Source organism: Grammomys surdaster, unplaced genomic scaffold (genome assembly GCF_004785775.1).
Source record: "Grammomys surdaster isolate TR1022 unplaced genomic scaffold, NIH_TR_1.0 100, whole genome shotgun sequence".
Classification (NCBI taxonomy): Eukaryota; Metazoa; Chordata; class Mammalia; order Rodentia; family Muridae; genus Grammomys; species Grammomys surdaster.
Genome location: NW_021604579.1, coordinates 5,031,937 through 5,053,054, shown reverse-complemented (window position 1 = coordinate 5,053,054; position 21,118 = coordinate 5,031,937). Strand labels below are relative to the sequence as shown.

At 40.8% G+C, this 21,118-nt stretch overlaps 2 protein-coding genes across 4 annotated transcripts in view; both read right to left on the bottom strand.

Annotated features, from left to right (window-relative positions):
* Positions 1-10,499, bottom strand: part of Nasp (nuclear autoantigenic sperm protein) — a 29,460-nt gene extending 18,961 nt beyond the window's left edge. Inside the window, exons 1-2 of one of the 2 annotated variants that reach the window (XM_028784934.1) lie at positions 10,280-10,499; positions 3,341-3,388 (exon numbers count right to left, since the gene is read on the bottom strand). In XM_028784934.1, the coding sequence (XP_028640767.1) occupies positions 3,341-3,388; positions 10,280-10,338 (107 nt within the window). In that variant the 5' untranslated portion in view covers positions 10,339-10,499. The remainder of the gene's footprint in view (positions 1-3,340; positions 3,389-10,279) is intronic. The other variant, XM_028784942.1, reaches the window with a different exon arrangement.
* A 9,632-nt stretch (positions 10,500-20,131) lies between these two features.
* Positions 20,132-21,118, bottom strand: part of Akr1a1 (aldo-keto reductase family 1 member A1) — a 34,297-nt gene continuing 33,310 nt past the window's right edge. For both annotated transcript variants that reach the window (XM_028788097.1, XM_028788088.1), the window contains exon 9: positions 20,132-20,292. In XM_028788097.1, the coding sequence (XP_028643930.1) occupies positions 20,227-20,292 (66 nt within the window). In that variant the 3' untranslated portion in view covers positions 20,132-20,226. The remainder of the gene's footprint in view (positions 20,293-21,118) is intronic.

The following is a 21,118-nucleotide window of genomic DNA, read 5'->3' as shown; positions in this document are numbered from 1 at the left end:
CCAGCAACCCTCAAGGTAGCTCACAACCATCTGTAATGTGATTTGATGCCCTCTTCTGGTGTCTGAAGACAGCTCCAGTGTACTCATACAACCTGAATTTAATTCCTAACATTCTATATACACAAGTTGTTAACACACACACAGTGCTTTAAAAGAAAAAAGGGGCAGGGATGGACCAGAAGACAGGTATGGTGGTACATGTCATTAACCCCAGAATTTAAGAGGCAGGTGGATCTCTGAAAATTCAAGGATACCCAAGACTACAAAGTGAGACTCTGACTCAAAAAACAAAAAGGAATATATATAGCTCAGTTGATAGCATTTGTCTAATATGCAAACACAAAAATCCCTGGGTTTAATCTCCAGCACTGTATAAAAGCAAGTATGGTACCATAGACCTGCGATCTCAGCAGTTGGAAGGAGGCAAAAAAATTTAAAATATTAAGATCATCACAGGAAATACAGGGAGACTTTGGCCAAACCAGTGTTATATGAAACTCTAGAGGGAGGTGTAATACCGTAAATAAATAAGCTATGTGTGGTGACCTATTCCTTTGATCTCAGCAGAGGCAAGCAGATCTCAAGGCCAGAATTCAAGACCAGACTAATCAACATAGTGAGTTCCAGGACAGCCAGGGCTGTTATACAGAGAAACCCCATCTGGGTGAATAGGCAAACTAAATAAATAGGAGGCTATGGTATTACCTCAGTGGATAAATCTCTGATTGAAGAAGTATGAGGACTAGAGTTGGATCCCTAGGACCCTCTTAAACACAGGGTAGACCCACCTGTATTTCTAATACTTAGAAAGTAGAGAAGGCATCCTACTCAGCAAGATCAGGCTTCAGTTGAGAGATTCATATTCACTGAATGATCAAAGATCCCCAATATCAACTTTATGCCTTTAAGTGAACATGTGTGCACACAGCATACACCATAAGCATACACACACATATACAAATTAGGCATGCCACAAACATTAAAATTAAAAAAAAAATTAAAGCATGGTGACACACCCTTTAATCCCAGGACTGGGGAGGCAGAGGCCATGGTGTGTTCCAGGTGAGCCAGGGCTAAATAAAATATAAGTTCTTGTTCTTGGAAGGGGAAATATGGTACATGTTGGGATGAAAGTGATTACAGAGAGGCTAGAGATGGCTCAGTATAAGCACTGGACCTAGGTTCAATTCCCAGCACCCATATGACATCTCAAAACCTAGTTCAAAGGGATCCATCCAGTAACCTATTCTGGCTTCCAAGTAACACTAAATACACAGGTAGTGCATAAATGTACATGTAGGCAAAACACCTATACACATGAAATATTTTTTTAAAGATTTATTTATTTCATATATGTGGGTAAACTGTCACTGTCTTCAGACACAGCAGAAGAGGACATCAGATCCCCATTAGATAGAGATGGTTGTGAACCACAGTTGCTGGAAATTCGACTCAGGACCTCAGGAAGAGCAGTCAGTGCTCTTAACCATTGAGCCATTTCTCCAGCCCAAATTTTTTTTTTTTTTTTTTTAAGTTTTTTGAGACAGGGTTTCTTTGTATAGCCCTGGCTGTCCTGGAACTCACTCTGTAGACCAGGCTAGCCTCGAACTCTCGAACTCAGGAATCTGCCAAGTGCTGGGATTAAAGGCGTGCGCCACCACCGCCCGGCCCCAAATATTTTTTAAAAAATAATTTAAAAAAATGTTATGAGGAAGTATGTGCAGATGTGACTAAATTGAAAAAATGCCTACCTATAGATGAATCCTTGGGTTTAAAGCCTAGCATAAAACAGTGTGGTATAAATCCCCAGCTACATAGCAAGTTAAAGACTAGCTTAGGTTAGGTAAACCAGGGTTGGTGGTGCATACTTGTGTAATCCCAGCACTTAGTAAAAAGGAATGGGAGTGGGTCTCACGAGTTGCATTGATAGGCCATAAACTGAGAGTAAAAGCGATCAGCCTTCCTATTTCAATTCATAGAATAGTTAAAATTACAGTTAAGTCCTATTATACTTACCTCTTACCACATTTTTTTTTAAGTCACCTCTAATTTCAATCATTTCAAATAATTCAATCATTTCAATAATTTCAATCTAATTTTAAATCATTTTTGAAGTACTGGGACATGATCAAATTCATGATGGTCAAAAATACTTTTCCAAAAGTTTAAATTAGGTTTTTCCAAAACAGGGTTTCTCTGTGTAGCCCTGGCTGTCCTGGAATTCACTCTGTAGTCCAGGCTGGCCTCAAACTCAGAAATCCGTCTGCCTCTACCTCCCAAGTGCTGGAACTAAAGGCGTGTGCCACCACTATCCGGCTTAAATTACTTTTAAGGGTTTTTTTTTGTTTGTGTTTTTTTTTTGGGGGGGGGGAGAATGGGGGGTAGGGTCTCAATCTGTAGTCCAGGATAACTCCTACTTTAGGATTCAATAAGCTGGGTGTCCTAGTTAGCTTTAACTGCCAACTAGACATACCCTAGAGTCATTTGAGTATCAAATGAGGAACAGCCCAGAATCAGACTGGCCTGTGGGACCAGCCTATTGAGAAAGGCACCATCCTTAGAAAGATGGACTTCCACTGCAAAAACAAACAAAAATAAAAAACAAACTTGCTAAGCATGAGCCTGTAAGCAAAACAAAGAAGAAAACAGCAGTGTTTCCATGGCTCCCACTGATACTCCTTATTGATGCTTAAAGTGTTACGCTCAATGAATCTTTTCTTCCCCAGGTTGCTTTTACTCAATGTTTTATAATAGCTAACAGAAAAGAAATTAAGATAACTGGGGTTACTTACAAAATCTAAGCCCCAAAGTTTTTTTTTTTAATCTTTCTGTTACTGGAGAGTAAACCTTGATTGTTATGCATGCTAAGAAAGCACAATAACAAGCTACAGTGAAAATCTTAGTTTTCATTTACCTCAAATATTATTACTGGAAACAAACACTGTGAATTGATTTCCCCTAAGGAATGTTCTCATTTTGGATAAAATGTCTTCCAAATACCCAGGTATTTGGAAAATCTGTTAGCAGTTCACAGTGGTCATTATGGCACATCCTTTATTTAGGTTGGACAGACATTAGGTTTACCTACTACTGTGTTTATATTACTGCCAATTAAACAATGAAAGGGGCAGATTTTCTTTATAAAAATGATCTAAATGAATCCCTGAACAGGTTTTGCAGACCCTAGAGGCATCTAAAAAGAAGAGGGACAGAAGAGACAGTTCCAGTAATACTACTATGAGTAAAGCCTCAGATTTCATTCCCAGAGTGAACAAACTTCCCTCAGTTACATAATTTCATTTGTTTCAAATATAAACATAATTGTAGCATATAATCTTACCTCTCCATTTTATCTGCAGAGGTAGAAGGAGCAGGAGCATCTTCAATACTATAATCAATAAGAGGAAAAAATTAAAATGTAAATCTTTTAAGCTTGGATATTAAGTAGTATCAGAAAAATACAAAAGCATAAAATTTTCATGTTTTTTTTTCCCCCGAGACAGGGTTTCTCTGTGTAGTCCTGGCTGTCCTGGAACTCAGAAATCCGCCTGCCTCTGCCTCTCAAGTGCTGGGATTAAAAGCGTGCGCCACCACTGTCCGGCTGGATTTCTGAGTTCTATGCAAGCCTGTTCTACAGAGTGAGTTCCAGGACAGCCAGGGCTACACAGAGAAACCGTCTTTTAAAAAAAAAAAAAAAAAAAAAGTTTTTTAAAAAAAAAAAAAAAAAAAAAGGAAGATAAAAAAGAAAAAAGAAAAGAAACAAAATATGTACAAAGCAAATATTTTACTGACTCAGTTATTAAGCTCAATTCTTTGGTGAGTGGATAAAGTCACACCTGCTTCCAAGCATGACAACCTAAGTTTAATGACTAGAATGACTCACACAAGGGTGTATTGTCTCCAAAACAAAAACAAAAAAAAGGGGGGGTGGGGGGAGTGGTGTATTCTGACACCCTTACTACTGTCATCCCCTTACTATTACACAAAATTCAATGTAGCTTAATAAAATTTAATCCTAAATCACTGAAACAAGCAACTTTCCTATGAAGAACCAGAAAAAAATAGGCACAATAATTTAAAAAGCAATACTTTCAGGTACAGGACTCAACAAAGCAGGCTATCTACCAGATTCTTATATACAAATCCTACTGCAGCTAGTTTTATTCCCATTGATTATGTTTCACAGATACTTAGCAAAGTCTTCAAATGCTAGACTTAAAGTAAGTGATCTACCACTGAGTTACTACCTCCAAATTCTATCCAAGGACTACAAGAACAAATTCATTAACTACCATGATTAAAGGACCACATTTTTATTTATTTCCAATATGTAACAGATGAAATAGAAGATATGTCACAGAGCAATGTCAGATTATGCTGTGTTTCTAACTACACTAAAGCTTTGTACATGTCATTGTATATACCATTAACAGTTTACAAAACACTATATGAATTCACCTCTGCTACCCAAGTACTGGAATTAATTAATAAAGGTGTCTGTCACACTTAGCTCTAAAAATTAATTTTATGTGTTTAATTTTAATTGACTATACTCACAAGAACAATTTGCAGAGTCTGGTAGTTCATGCTGTAATTAATCTCAACACTCAGGAAGAGACAGGAGAATCAAAAAAAAAAAAAAGACCAAAAAACAAAACATTTGGAGCTAGTAAGATGAGTAAAACCTTTACTTGGAGTAAAAGTGCTTGCTTGCAGGACTGATAACTCAAGTTTGAGTCTCCAGAACTCATTCCTGAAAGGTGTCCCTGACAACAAGAGTCCTCTGGCACCACACTAACACATATATAAACAACAATAAATAACCTTAATATTTTTCAAAAATATACTTAGTTTCTGTGTAGCCTTGGCTATCCTGGAACTAGCTCTATAAACCAGGCTAACCTCGAACTCAGAAATCCACCTGCCCCTGTCTCCCCAAGAATGGGATTAAGGGTGTATTCCACTACTACCACCCAGCTCTAAAATATACTTGCTAAATAATTTATCAGGCCAGGAATGGTAGTCCATGCTTTTAATCCCAGTACTTGGGAAGCAGAGGTAGGTCTGAGTTTGAAGCTAGCCTAATCTACATTGTTAGTTCCAGGCTAGCCAAGGCTATGTAGTAAAACCCTGTTTCAAAAATACAACAAACTTGGGAGGCAGAAACAGGCAGATTTCTGAGTTTGAGGCCAGCCTAGTCTACAGTTAGTTCTAGGATAGCCAGGGCTATACAGAGAAACCCTGTCTCGGAAAAAGAAAAAAGATTTGTTTATATATAATATATATATTAAAAATAAAACAAAACAATAATAAACTTAGAAAAACAAGATTCCTAGGAGTTGAATCTTTTTGGCTGTCAAGGGAAGTAAAAATACTAAAGTCAATAGTAGGGGCACATATGTAATTCACACTTGGTAGGCTAAAGTAGGACAACTAAATTTAAAAACAGTATAGACAATATACTTTGGAGGCCTACTTGAGAACACAAGTCTCAAAAAATAGTCTCAAAAAACAGAAAAGGAAAGTATATGTATTATATTCCTTTCCATTGTTGTGATTAAAACACCCCAATTAGGAGCTACAGAGATGTATCAGTGACAACACTGACTGTTCTCATGAAGGAACTAGGCAGGGTTCCCAGTACCCATATGGTGGCTGACAACCGTCCAAAATTCCAGTTCCAGAGGTTCGGAAAGACTCTTCTATTTACCACAGGAATTGTATGCACATTGTGCACAACATACAGGCAAAACTCATACATGTAAAAAAATGTTTTAAAGAAAGCCAGGCATAGTTGGGCAGTGGTGGCACTCTTCTTTAATCCTAGTCCTTGGAAGGCAGAGGCAGGCTAGGCAAGCATGGTCTACAGAGCTGAGTTCTAGGACAGCCAGAACTATAGAGAAATCCTGTCTCAGAAAACCAAAAAAAAAGGAATAAGAATATTAAGTGATTCTAATGGGAAACTAACCAGCACAATGAGCAAATAGCTGAAAAGAAATGATAAAGAGGACTGGAGAGATCCTAAGTTTAATTCCCAGCAACCACATGGTGGCTCGCAACCATCTTTAATGGGATTAGATGCCTGCTTCTTGCGTGTCTGAAGACAAGTGACAACCTATTCATATACATAAATCTTTAAAAAAAATGTTTAAAAGATAATTTTTAAAGACTATCATTGTGTGCTATGATGTGAGAAAGGGGACTATGTGCATATATGCCACAGAACACATCTGGAAAAACACTTTATCCATCTTTGGCTGGCTACCCCTTATAATATTGCAAATTCAACCATTTTGGAGTGTTTAAATGGAAGACAGAGCTGTCATATGAAAAAAGACTAAGAGATAAGAATGCAGCAGCAAATAAACAGCTAGGGTTACTAAGCCCTGACTGTCTTGGAACTCAACTGTAGACCAGGCTGGCCTCAGAGATCCACCTGTCTCTGTCTCCTCAGTGTTAAGATTAAAGCCATGTGGCCACCACTGCCAGGCAAGACATAAAATTCATTCTGAACACCAAGAGGGCATTTATCAGGCTAGAGAAGATGGCTCAGGTGTTAAGAGCACATGTGGGTTCAGTTTCCAGCATCCACGTGGTGGTTAATAACCTGTAACTACAACTCCAATAGATCCAACACCCTCTTCTAGACTCACATTGCATACACTCACAGACACACATAAAGAAAAAGTCAGACTCTAGTTGAACTTGTACCTCACTAATTCTATTAGTCTAGCTAGCCAGTTTGACCCATCTATACCTCTGTAACCCTTGATTACCAACAGCCACCACAGCAGCCCAGCTCTGGGAATCCTAACTCTGATCCTCAAACAAGCAGCCCACATTGAGCAATTTCCCCAAGCCTAGACCCTAATATTTTGTTTGGATTAAATTTTATTGCAGGGCTTGATGGTACACACCTTTAATCCCAGCACTTGGAAGGCAGAGGCAGATGGAACTGAATGCCAGCTTGATCAGCAAATGAGTTCCAGGACTACCAGGAAACCTCTAAAAAAAGAAACTGTCAGGGCTGGAGATAGCTCAACAGTTATTAACATTAACTGCTTTTCTAGAGGTCCTGAGTTCAATTCCCAGCAACCACACAGTGGCTCACAACTACCTGTAATGGGATTCGATGCACTCTCCTGTTGTGTCTGAAAACAGCTACTGTGTACTGATATAAATAAAAATATTTAAAAAAAAAAAAGGAAATGTCTTAAAAAATAAAATTATCAAAAAGTACTTGTTCTTGCAGAGGATCCAAGTTCAATTCCCAGCACATACCATCTTTTACTTCATTCCTGGGGATTCAAAGCCTATTGCCTCCGAGAACACCAGCATGTGTGTGGTGCGCAGACATACAAACTTATTCATTTTTTGTTGTTGCTATTTTGGTTTTTTGAGATAAGAACTCTCTACATAGTTCTGGCTGGCCTCATAGATAGCCACCTGAGGATTAAAGGTGTGTACCACTATGCCCAACAACAACAACAATAATAATAAATAATAATAAAAATAAGAAAGGGTTTATCAGGCTGGTCTCAAAGCCAGCATGTGATAAAAAATAAACCTGATATTTGGATTCCCTGCACCAACCTCCTACATGCTGGGATTACAGATGTATACTACCAGTCCTTTTTTTTTTTAAACACAATATTGGAGATCTAACCCAAGATCATGCATGTTAGGCAATCACTCTGCTGAGCTACAACTCCCAAACTGTAAAGTCAAAATTCAACTCACTTTCTTCCACTCACCTTAAACACACTGTGACTGGGATTATGATTCCCAGTGACAGAAGCATACAGGTCCTAGGTTAATCCCATAGTATCATCAAAAAAAACAAAAACAACAACAACAACAAAAAACCTCTAAATACCTCTACTAAGCATGGTGTCCTCACTTTTATCTCAAACTCATTAAATATACAATTTCCTGCCAGGTAAGGTTTTTCATGGAAAATGAGGAAATGAAAATTCAAGTAAATAGGATTTAACTCAAAATATCAACTTAATTTGAAAATTTATCGATTCAAATCTTGATTTTTATTACCTGTAGAAATATTTAAAACTACTTCACACTGTTGTCATGCGACTGAGAAATTACTTGGGTGGCACAACTTTAATCCTAGCACTTGGTAGTTGGAGGCAAGCTGATCTGAGAATGAGTTCAAAGACAGAGTTACACAAAGAAACTGTCTTGGAAAAATAACCACCAAGGGATTTTAAATCCTCTTCTGTCTTCCTCAGAGACCAGGCATAAATATGATACACATATATATACTGTAGGTAAAACATTCATATACATACACACAGACATGCCCAATACATAAAATCGTTCACTGAGTTTTAATATATAACTTATGATACAACAATTTTTAAAAAATGAGTCTGAAGGCTAGACATGGTGCTGCACACCTTTAATCCCAGCATTTGGGAGGCAGAGGCAAGTAGATCTTTTGAGTTCCATTTCTCCCTGGTCTACATAGTGAACTTCAGGACAGCCAAGATATAGAGAAACCCTCCAAAACAAAAACAAAAGTGTGTTGTGTGGATTTTTTATAAGTAGGCATGTAATTTTCTTTAAATATCCATTCAGGAAGCTGGGAATTACTCCAATAGTCAAAGTTTAATTGAACACAAATGAATACATAAAATTTTCTGTAAAGTTTGTTTATATAGTCATTTAAAAAAAAAGCTGTAGGCTGGGTGGTGGTGATACATTCCTTTAATCTCAGCATTCAGGAGGCCAAGGCAGTCAGAAACTCTTCTGAGTTCCAAGGCAGCCAGGGCTACAAAGAGAAATACTGTCTGGGAAAAAAAAAGCTGAAGATCTAACCCAAGATATGCTAGGCAAGCAAGCACTCTCAAACAGTAAAGTACTGGAAGGAAAAGGATCCCCAATGTAATACAAACAGCTGTTCAGAAAGCACCATAAAAGGAAATTCTTTCTGTTATAATATCTACAGAATTCCCAAACTTAATCTAATCTGGCCTTAAATAAAAAAAAAAATCAATGAAGAGGAAGTAAGAAAGTGGAATCTGAAACTAAAACTGCACTTCCCAAATGGTTGAGTTGTTTGAGAATCACTGATTTTCAAGAACACACTAGGAAAAGAACCAAAAGGTGATAGGGTAAACTGACTGAGTGAAATGTCAACTAAAACATTTCAACCTATATAGAAAAAAAAAAATCACTCAAATATCTCACAGGCACCTTTACCCAAGGCAAAACTTCGAAATGCTCAAGGGACAGAAAAAAATATCAAGCACCTAAAAAAGGCAAGGGATTGGAAAGTCGAACCTGCTGTAATACTTCTTTCCTCGAACTGATAGATGTTTCTGTGCACTATAGGAAATAGTTCATGCTTGATTAGCACTTTAAAACTCTCAAATCAGTTATTCTTTCTTTGGGGTCCTTTTGCTTGGCAAACTCATGTATAAGTAAACACTTAGACTGAAAGCTCTATACAGCCTTTACAGAAGAGCTACACAAGTTAACTGTCGTCTCTTGAAGGAACAAAATCTCCGACCCATATACAGAAAACCTAAAGAACCACGACACTTCTCCGCAAAGGTTGAAAGTTACAAAGCTTCAGTCCGGTAACCACCCTCAGATTACTGTAAACCTAGTAGGAGTATAGAATATAATTCGCTGCGCACCACTGCTCCTGCAAAAGCAGCTTCAACTCCAAACAATGGAGTTTTCCCGCCTCCTAAAGGCCCCGCCCACTCCGAAGAGCCAAAACTACGACGGCCCGCATGCAAAACCCCGCCCTCTGAGAGGCCCCACCCACCCGAGTCCCCTGTTCCAAGCCTTCATCCGCGGGTGGGTTTTTTTTTTTTTTTTTTTTTTTTTGGCGCCAAATCTGTTGGCCAATTTCTAGGTTCGTCTACCGACTCTCTACAGAGGCGCACCCTAGGAGTGCGCGGACAGTAGGAGCTGAAGAACCGACTGGAGCCGGGGCCCGCCTACCTACCGGCTACCTCGGGCCGGGGGTGGAAGAAAAGGGGCCGGCGATGGAGACAACTACCGCTGCCCCCGGCAAGATGGCGGCCGTGAAAAGCCGGGCAGGGGGCGCCAGGCACCCGCCGTTACCGCTAGTGCGCCAGCTCTTCGCAAGTGGGGCTTCTCCACAGACCAACCCTCTCCGAACGCCTGCAGCTGTTTAGGGGAGGGCAGCTGTCCCTCCCACCAGGCCATCCCGCCCGCGAAGCCAAGTCCTCCACCAGCTCTCCCTGAGGACTGGCCAGTGCCTCAAGCTCGCCACAGTCCCGCTTACTTGTCAGCGGAAACCAGCTCCGCGGCGATGGCAGCAGTGGCTGTAGACTCTGTGGCCATCGTTCCCCTGAGGTGGTGGGCCAGTGGGCAGAATACTGCCTGCGAAGAAAACGAGAGAATTCCAGACAGTGAAGACTTACTCGGGCAGAGAAAATGGCAGATTGGAGACCCCGCGCGGTTGAGGCCCTCTTATATACCAGTGCCGCCTTGCCCCGCCCATCCACTTCCGGATCCTCCCCCCTCAGGTTTAAAGGGCCAGGACTCAACACTTTTTCTGTCACAAGGACACAGCCCCGTATCCCTTCCCGTTTGGATAACTTCCCGTCCTGGCCCGTTTTTTCCTTAAAAAAGAAAAAAGAAAGTAAGATAGGAAGGAAAAAGAAAACAAAAATCAAACAACTTCCTGCTTCTGTGGCTAGTCGTGTTAGAAGCAAAAACTTCTGAATGGGAGCCAGCCTAGAGATTCCACAATTAAGTGGAGCCAGTGAGTCTCTGCGACTGTGAAAAAGTAGTCCCGAGGGTTTCTTTCTGTCGGGGATACCCGAGAAGGTGACAGGTCTTCCCTATGCCCTCTCAGTCTTAACGGATGGAAACGCAAGAGCTGGGCACGAGTACAGCAGCAACGGCTAGAACTGACCAGAGAGACGCGTGGCTCTGGGCCTCGGCAACTACTGACGAAAGAAGATGCTGCTCTAGGATTGGCTACAGATAAAAGTATCGCGCTTGATTCAAAACTCAAACACCCTCAAAGGGATGCTGGTGTTTAGATCCACCCCCTTTGATTGATCCAATCAGTTGATGCCTTCATCTTACTCTACTCATGTCCAAGTTGTTGACCTAAATCCTGTACTTAAAACACTTTAAACATTTTAGCTGTCTATTTTTTCTTTCATATATATTAGAAGGGATTCACAGTATATCCTTGGCTAGCCTGAAACTTACTGTTTAGACCGACTGACCTAACCCACAGAGATCTGCCTGCCTATGATTGCAAGAGCTGGGATTACAGGTGAGCACCACCACACACAGCTTGTTTTACAATCATTTGTAACTCCACTTCCAGGACTTTCAATCAATGCCTTCCTCTGACCTCCAGAGGCACTAGGCACACACATGGAACACATGTATGCAAGTAAACACTCATACATATTAAATAAAAGTAAATGTGGCTAGAAAGTTAGCTCGGAGGTTAAGAACGCTTGTTTTTCTTTCAAAGGACCCTGTTTCAATTCCCAGCACCCACAAGGAGGCTCACCACTTTGTTAGGCACCAGGCATGCATGTGGTACACAGACATAGATATGGGTAAAGCACTTATTCACACAAAATGAAAAAAAATCTAAAAATGAATAGAAATAAGTGGATTCTTTTTAAAAATAACTTTTGTGGGGCATGGTGGCACACACCTCTATAATTTATTTATTTATTTGAATTTTATGTTCATTGGTGTCTTGCCTGCATGTATGTCTGTGTGAGGGTGTCTGATCCCTTGGAACAGGAATTATATATAGTTTCTGATCTGTCTTGTGTGTCCTCTCCAAGAATAGCCAGTGCTCTTTAACGGATGGGCCATCTCTCCAGCCTTAGCACACAGCTTTAATCTCAGCACTCAGGAGGCATAGGTCTCCCTGAGTGTCGAACCCAGCATGCTTTACAGAGGTAGGTCCAGGACAGCCAAGGATACACAGAGAAACCCTGTTTTGAAAAAACGAACAATCATAGTAACAAGTTGTTTAAAAGTCCAGGTATACTCACAAACACCTGTTTCAGAACTCCAAAGGCAGAGGCTGTTGAGGCAGCCAGATTTATATAGGAAATTCCAGGACAGCCAAGGCTTCATAGTTAGAGCTTGTCTCAAAAAAAATACCTTTGATCTTTTAGATTATGTATACAAATATAGATTTGTGATTGTGAGTGCATTGAAACAGAGGTAAGAGAAATTGTTTCCCCTGGAGCTAGGATTACTGGTAGCTGTGACCCTCCAGATATCAGTGCTAGGAGCCAAACTCCAGCCATCGGGAAGAGTTACAAGTGTTCTTAACTGATGACCCACCTTTCCAGCAACTAGTGTTACATGTTTTAGTTAACTGTCAGATCTTTACCTTTCCTTTGAGATTTGTTTGTTTGTTAATGTTAAGCAAGGTGAGATATTTGAGTCAAGAACTTAGCAAAAGATTAAGACAGGGCAATGGTGGCACATGCCTTTAATCCTAGCATTTGGGAGGCAGGAGGATCACAGAGTTAAAGGCCAGCCTAGTCTAAAGAACAAATTCCCAAGACAGCTAGGGCTACACAGAGAAATGCTGTCTCAAAAACAAACAAATGAACAACAAAAATGAAACAAAAAACATTTAATTATCTTTCTTAAAGATGTATTTATTTTATATAAATGAGTACACTGTAATTGTCTTCAGACACATTAAACACACTAGAAGAGGACATCAGTTGTGAGCCACCATGTGGTTGCTGGGAATTGACCTCAGGACCTCTGGAAGAGCAGTCAGTGCACTTAACCACTGAGCCATCTCTCCAGCCTCAAACTGACTGATTTTATGTATATGAGTGTTTCACCTACATAGTATGCCCATGCCTGATGTCCATGAAGGAGAGAAAGGTGTCAGATCCCCTCAGACAGGAGTTACAGATAGTTGTGAGCCAATATGTGGGTGCTGGGACTCAAACCCAGATCTTCACAAGAGCAAGTTCTGTTCAAAACTGAATCAACTTTCTAGCTCCCTTTCTTAAAAACTGTTTTGTTTGAGACAGAGTCTCACTCTGCAGCTTTGGCTGGCCTTGAATTCAGAAATCCACCTTCCTCTGCTGTAATTAAAGTAATGTACTAGCATGCCTTGCATTTTTGTTTTGTTTTAGTAATTCTGTAACCTAACCATGCCCTCAAATCCCAAAATAAGTTTTGTTTTATTGTTGTTGGGGCTTTTATTGGGAGGTGGGGAAAATGAGAAATAGCCCTGGCTCACCTGGAACTTGCTATATTGATCAGTCTGGCCTTAAACTCAGTGATCCCTCTGCCTCTGCCTCTACCTCCTGAGCACTGGTATTAAAGGTATTTGCCACCATGCCTTTTGTTTGTTTTTTGAAATGGTCTCAAATAGCTGAGCCTAGCTTACAGCTTTATGTAGCCAAGGATGATCTTGAATTCCTGATCCTTCTACCTCCACCTCCCAAGTGTTAGGATTATATCTGTGTATTGCCATACCCAATTTTTCTGGGGTTTTTGAGACAGGATCTAACACAGCCAGTGTAAGATAGAGTTAGATCTTATCTTTTTTAAAAAAAAAAGGAAAAAAGCTAAGACAAAGTATAACTTTAATTTTTTTTCAAAACTTACTTTTGGGCTGGAGAGATGGCTCAGCGGTTAAGAGCACTGACTGCTCTTCCAGAGGTCCTGAGTTCAAATCCCAGCAACCACATGGTGGCTCACAACCATCCGTAATGAGATTCGATGCCCTCTTCTGGTGTGTCTGAAGACAGCTACAGTGTACTCATAAGTAAAATAAATAAATCTTTAAAAAAAAAACTATTTTTAATGATGGTTCTTAAACACTTTAACCTCCCTTTTAGCCCACTATCCACCAGAGGTAGTGGAGAAGAAAGGATATGGGGAAGTGGACCTGTTTAGAAAGGTTCTTTGGAGAAACTCCCATCTGTGTTGTCTGGAAATCAGCAGTTCAGTTCACAGGTTCGCAGTGGCAGCTCAGTCCACTCACAAACACTTCACAGATACACCAGCAGTTCAGTTAGGTAGAATCAGGATAGCAAACATGAGTCAGCAGTGGTGGCACTACCTAGCAGACACAGCCAGGCCTCAGCCTCCACACACTTAGCCAACAAGAGGGACCAGCAGGAACACCTGGAGAACCTCTCAGCTGTGCCTCTCAGTGAAGGAAATATCAACAAAGATGAAAGACCAACAAGTGTTGCACAGCTAACTCTATAAGCAAGCCTAGCTCTGCCTTCATCACTGTCCATTGAGTTCTATTTATATCCCTCCAAATGTCACATGTCCACCAAGGGTCTTGCCTCAGCCTGTGCATGTGCATCTGTCTCAGCTGACATCACTCTGCTAATCAGCAGAAGTCTGCAGAATTGGCAAGAAACTGCAACACAACACCAGAAGTTGTTTCTTTCTATGGAGTCCTGACAAATGGAGCTCAGCTACACTGCAGTGTAAGGTGGACCAATGCATGTGTGTCATTAGCAAAGAATCCATCACGTGTCCTTTCACGTGCTTGCTTTAGCAGATCATCCTTTCTCCTGTGTCTGCTTCAGCCAAATGTTCCTTCACCAGTCTGTCTTAGTCTTTCACTTGTGTCCACTTTAGGATCACACTCCTTCACATATTTGTCCCAGTAAAACACCATCCAACACAACTGACTCTCCAAAGAACCATTAAATTCCCACTTCAAATGAAGTCATTAGGATATATCTTAAATCCTATGAGTGGTATATTGAAGAAATTATTTATTTTATGTATATGAGTACACTGTAGCTGTCTTCAGACACACCAGAAGAGTGCATCAGAACCCATTACAGATGGTTGTGAACCATCATGTGATTGCTGGGAATTGAATTCAGGACCTCTGGAAGAGCAGTCAGTGTCCTTAACCGATGAGCTATCTATCTCTCCAACCCCTATGAGTGGTATACTGATAAGAAATTGGGGGGGGGTGCCTTTAATTCCAGTACTGAGGAGGTAGAGACAATCCTATCTCTGGAAGTTTTAGCCATCATGATCCACATATCAAGTTCAGAATGGCTCCTGTAGTGAAACCTCATCTCAGATAGAAAGATAGATGGATGGATGGATAGATGGATGGATGGATGGATGGATGGATGGATAGATAGACAGACAGACAGACAGACAGACAGATAGATAGATAGATAGATAGATAGATATTGATTGAGAGAGTTGATAAAATGGCTAATCAGGACAGAGGACCTGAATTTAATCACTTGATCCTATGAAATGTCAAGGGGGAACAGCCAAGAATTGTCCTCCGACCTCCACATCATCTTACCATTGAGCTCCACCTCTGCCCTGAATTGCTTTGTTTTAATTCCTTAATACAAGAGGAAGTTGTAGAATCATTTAGACCCACAACCTAGGAATGGAGGAGTAGCTCAGTGGTAAAATACTTGTATTGCCTGCTCAGATCCTAGTTTTAGGATCTACCCCACCCCAAAGAAAAACAAAGCAGTGCTGGTGTAGTCACAGAAATGAATTGGAGGAGTAAAAAGAGTGTAGAGAAAGACATAGGAACCCAAGCTAGACTCAGGGAATCTTCCTCTTCAGCCTCCCAAGGGGTGGGCATCCATCATGCCTGGTTTAAGATTGGTTCCTTGCCACACTGGAACCCTTAATCCCAGCACTCAGGTGGCAAGGCAGGGGGACTCTGAGTTCAAGGCCAGGCTGGTCTACATAGTGAGATCCAGGTTAGCCAGGGATATATAGTGAGGCTCTGTCAAGAGAGAGGGAGATGAAGTGGCTGAAAGAGAAATTCGTTCCACTTTCTAGGTCAATAGAGTTCTTTTGCAGGCCGCTTTATTTGTTTCATAGATTGTGTTATGGTTTAGATGTAAAATGTTCCTGTGCTGAGTAGCTCTATGTCAATTTGACACAAGCTAGAGTGAAGGACAAATTTCTGGCTTCTTTGGAAAATCAGTTGCATTACGTGATGTTTTTCTAGAAGTCGTCTTGTAAGAGAATGTTTTGTTAAAATAGACACTAGCAAGGATGTTTTGCTGAAGCAGACATATGAAAGGGCATGTGATGGTTTGTTGGAGCAGATGCTTGAGAGTGCATGTGATGTTTGGAAAGAGTATAAGTAAGAACCCCATAGACAGTGGAAGGACCTCATGCATTGCTAAGCCTTGCAAAGCTTCACTGGCCTTCAGTGGCCATGCAATGCTTAAATGGTCTTCACTTCGTAGAGAAAAATGTGCCTAAGAACTTCTCATGGTACTTCAGTTGATTCTTGCTGCTTCCACTGACTCGTGCAGATTTGGAAGTCTTGCGATTTCTGCTGGATCGAGATCCAGCTTCTAATTCATGTTTGCTATTGGACTAAAGTGCTGGTATCCTATCAAGAGTGGAATCACCCTAAAGAACTACTATTAAACAGGCCCACAACCCCCTTTTACTATAAACCTCTTTTTCACCTAACTCTGGTCTGTGGGTTAGGAGGGAGGTTGAAGTGTTCCAGAACCCTAAATGAAGTAGGTTTAGAAAAATCTAAGCCTAGAGTCACTGGGGAAGAGGACTTTCAATCTTCTTTAAAAATGCTCCCATAAGATTTGCTTATAGGCAAGCTTGTAGGACATTTTGTTAATTAGTAATTGATATTGGTACAGCCCATTGTGAGTGATGCCACCCCTTGGTAGGTTGTCCTGGCCTGAGCAAGCCATGAAGAGAAGTTAGTAAGCCTTGCTCCTCCATGGCCTCTGGGTCATTTCCTGGTTCTAGGTTTCTATCTTGAATTCTGGCCCAGACTTCCTTCAGCAATGGAGTGTGACCAGAGAGTTAAATAAAGCTTAAATAAAGCCTCTCCTTCCAAAGTTGCTTTGGGTCATCATGTTTTATGACAGTAATAGAATCTAAGACAATTCCCAGTCTTCTGTTTGAACACTTGGTTCCTAGCTGTAGGTGCTGGGTTGATTCTCGGATCTTTAGGAAGTGGTGCCTCATTGAGGAAGTGGGTCACTGGGGAGGACCTTGAGGTCTATAGTAAGTTCCATTTGATGTCTGATTAGCACTGCCTAATCTTTCAGATGTGAGCAAGTTCCCTCATTTTCTCATCACCATGCCTGCCACCATGTCTTCCCTGCTACAATGGACTATGTCCCCAAAATACATCCCTTCTTATTGCTGAACTGTCTGGACACCCCAACTGGAATAACGACACAGAGGCTTTGTATTACTATGAAAGCTTTAGGCCTTAGCTTATGTTTGTTCCCAACTAGCCCATATAACTTAAATTAACCCATTTATTCTAATCTATGTTCTGCCATGAGGCCCGTTAACTCTCCTCAGCCCTGACACCTACTTCTTCTTCCTCTGTGTCTGGTTGGCAAGTCTCCTGTACCTGATCCTGTCCCAGAGTTCCTATCTCTGTTGGATGTCCTACTATCTTCTCCTGTACTGCTATAAGGGCAGCTTTTTACTAAACCAATTAGAAGATGATGGAGACGATGTTTACAAAACACTGAGACAGGTGATGCTTTATAAAAATAATACCAAAGTCTTCTGTACTCAGATCTCTGCTGGTACAGAAGTCAGCATCTGAATAATACAAAGACAATCTTTACACAGTTGCACAAAAAAGGTCACCCCAACATCTTATTTTCATCAGGCATTTGAGCACAGCAGAGTAATGCACATGGTGTGGTGTTTTGAATGAGAATGCCCCCAAAGACTCATATATTTAAATGTTTAGTTTTTAGGTGGGGGGACTGTTTTGGAAAGGATTTGGGGTATGGTCTTGGAGGATGGGTCACTAGAAGTGGGCTTTGAGGTTTCAAAGTCCAAACCAAGCCCAGCCTCATCATCTCTCTGCCTTCAATTTGCTGATAAGATGTAACTTCTTAACTACTGCTCCAGCTCTATGCTTGCCTGCTGCCATACTCCCACCATGAGGGTCTTGGACTCACCCTCTAAAACTGTCAGCTAGCTCCCAATTAAAGGCTTTCTTTTATAAGTTGCTTTGGTGGTGTCTCTTCACAACAATACAACAGTAACTAAGAAATGTGTTGTCCTGTTTCTTCATGTTGCTTTCCTTTAATATACATCTGGGTTCAACTTTCTTAGGCCAAGCAGAAGCAGCACACAACTTTAATCCCAGCACTTAGCAGGCAGAGGCAGGTGGATCCCTGAGTTTGAGGCCAGCCGGGTCTCCAGAGATCGAAGATGGCCAATGCTACACAGAGAAACCCTGTCTTGAAAAACAAACAAATAGCTGGGTAGTGGTGGCACATGCCTTTAATCCCAGCACTTGAGAGGCAGAGGCAGAGGCAGGTGGATTTCTGAGTTTGAGGCCAGCCTGGTCTACAGAGTGAGTTCCAGGACAACCAGAGATAGACAGAGAAACCCTGTCTCGAAAAAAACAAACAAAAACAAAAAACGAAAAACAAACAAGCAAACAAATAGCCCTGGTGTGAATGAAGTTTTTGTTTGGTTGATTTGGTTTCTTGAGACAAGGTTTCTCAGACCAGGCTGGCCTTGAACTAACAGCGATCTGCCTGCCTCTGCCTCCAAATGCTGGGATTAAAGGCATGTGTCCCCTGGCATAAATGTGCTTGTGTGCAAAAGGCACGTGTCAGAGGACAACTCTGTGGGGATAGTTTTCTCCTTCCATCTTAATAGTTCTGAAGATCAAACTCAGGATGTAGCAGACACCTTTATTTACTGAGCCATCCTTTGGAATCTATTATTTTTTAATTACATGTATATATCTGTGTGCATATACATGTAAGTATAGGTGGCCACAGAGGCTAGAGCTATCATATTGCCCAGGATCTGAACTTACAGCTAATTGTGAGCTGCCTGAATCGGGGGAATCAAATTCCAGACCTCTGCAATGAATGTGCTCTTAGCTGCTCAAGTGTCTTTCTGGCCCTCATTGAGCATCTTGACAGCCTCATTATTTTGGAGAGGTCTTCGGGAATCTCAGGCTAGTCTCAAACTTGACTTACTTAGCTACAAATAACCAAGAACTTCTGATCCTCCTGCCTCCACCTCCCTGGGATTGCAGGTTTTCATTCACATACTAACTTTATTTAATGCTGAAGATCAAACTCCAGGATTCAAACTTGCTAGGTAAGCACTATACGAACTCAGCTACATTCCCGGCCTGTCTAGAACAGCCTTAAATCAGCCGAGCCCTTTATTACCAGGCTCCTACCAATTTGGCATCATTCTTAACCTCCATCCACACCACTGTACTAACTTTTAGTTTCTGTCACATCTTTGTTTTTCCAAAACCCTCCAATCGCTAAGCTTTCCTTCCCCCAAACTGTCTAATTTGGAACCGGTTCATTCCCACTCTTACCTCCTTAACTAATTAATCTCTCTATTCATCCTTAAGATCTCAACTAATTAAACTAAGTAAACTTCTTACGATGCACATCTTCCAACTATAATTAAACTAATTATACAATTACTTAAGTCTGTCTCAAGTAGACTACAGGGACCTGCATATCTTAGTTGTACTTTATCCTCAGGGACTAGCACTATGCTTATCCACATGAACTCATAAATTTATATCAGTGAATAAAGATAAATACTTTAACTTGGAAGCATATAGATAGAGTTTAAAGGCAGTTTAAAACCAAAATCCTTCCTAAAATCTACTAGTGACCTCTAGTGATCTTTATCATTTTAGGTGAAGGCTTTAGGTGACAGGCTTTGGACCTGATACCTGCCTCATTCAGATGGCATATGCACACTCACTATAGTACCCAAAAGGAAAAAAAAAAAACAACCCACTCAGGTCTTTCATAATTCTGCAAGCTGAGATCCTTAACATTTAATAATACACTGAGGGGTGGGAAGGAAGCTTGTTCTTCCTATTTTTAAACTTAGGCACTGGCTAGGGCAAGGGAATGGTAAAAATTAAAGATACAGTTTTGCTTTTCAAACTTCAGTAAGTACCAGTATATCAATTAGAAGTTGTAAATTAGAAGTTGGCATTTTTGTAGAGTGCTAAAGAAGCATGTACAGCTTCTCAAAAAAAAAAAAGTAACGGCAAGTCACTAGCAGCCCTAGGTCTATGTTGTCCCTGAGGACAACTTCTACCTCACCCCTAACCAGACAAGTAGTAAGTCAAATACACAGTGTATACACTTCAATGGCTTTATTGATTCCTTCTTTCTGGGGAGTAGCAGGCAATGTTTTAGCAGGAGAACTGAAAGGGAAGCTGAGAAACTATGGGTCTCAGTATGGGTCTTTAAAGGGATACAGAGGGTGTCCAGCATCTCTGGGGACCATCTTCCCATCCACCTGAAAAGAAAGATAAAATAAATTAACCCAATAGCAAGCACTGACATTCTAAAGACCCAGGACATTACCTCCAATTCTTCTGAAGAATTCCACCTATTTCTAGTACTATGCCAGGTGACATCAGCAAGACCCAAGCCTCAATTAATGTTACAACATCAATAGTGATTCCAGCATCAAATTCACAGCCTGCTACATGGTTAGCCCTACCCTAAGGCTTCCTTGTCTCAACTGGAATGATGTACCCAGATCTGTTTACTTTCTTATATGGAGCAGACCTCAACAAGCTCAAGAATGCTTCTTGAGCACTACTCTTATTATTTAACAAGGGAAACTAAGTAGGCTACAAGATAATCACTAAGGACACTAAGACTCACACGTTATATTCATTTCGAGAACACGATCATTGGAACAAAGCTTGGTGTGGCCCAGAACTTGGTAGGCTGAGGCAAGAGAATGAAAAATGGAGTTTAAAACCTGCCTAAAAGGAAGGACAGAGAAACTCAAAGGGAAAGAAAGAGAAATCAGGCATGAGGAATGGCAGGAGTTCAAAGCCAGGTGAGTTCCACAAAAGTATCAACTATTAACTGTTAAGTCCCCATCTCAAAAAACAAAACAAAAGGGCTAGAGAGATGGCTCAGTGGTTAAGAGCACTGTCTGCTCTTCCAGAGGTCCTGAGTTCAATTCCCAGCAACTACATGGTGGCTCACAACCATCTATAATGGGATCTGATGCCCTCTTTGGTGTGTCTGAAGACAGCTACAGTGTACTCACATATAGAAAATAAATAAATAAAATCTTAAAAAAAAAAAAAGAAAGAAAAAGAAAT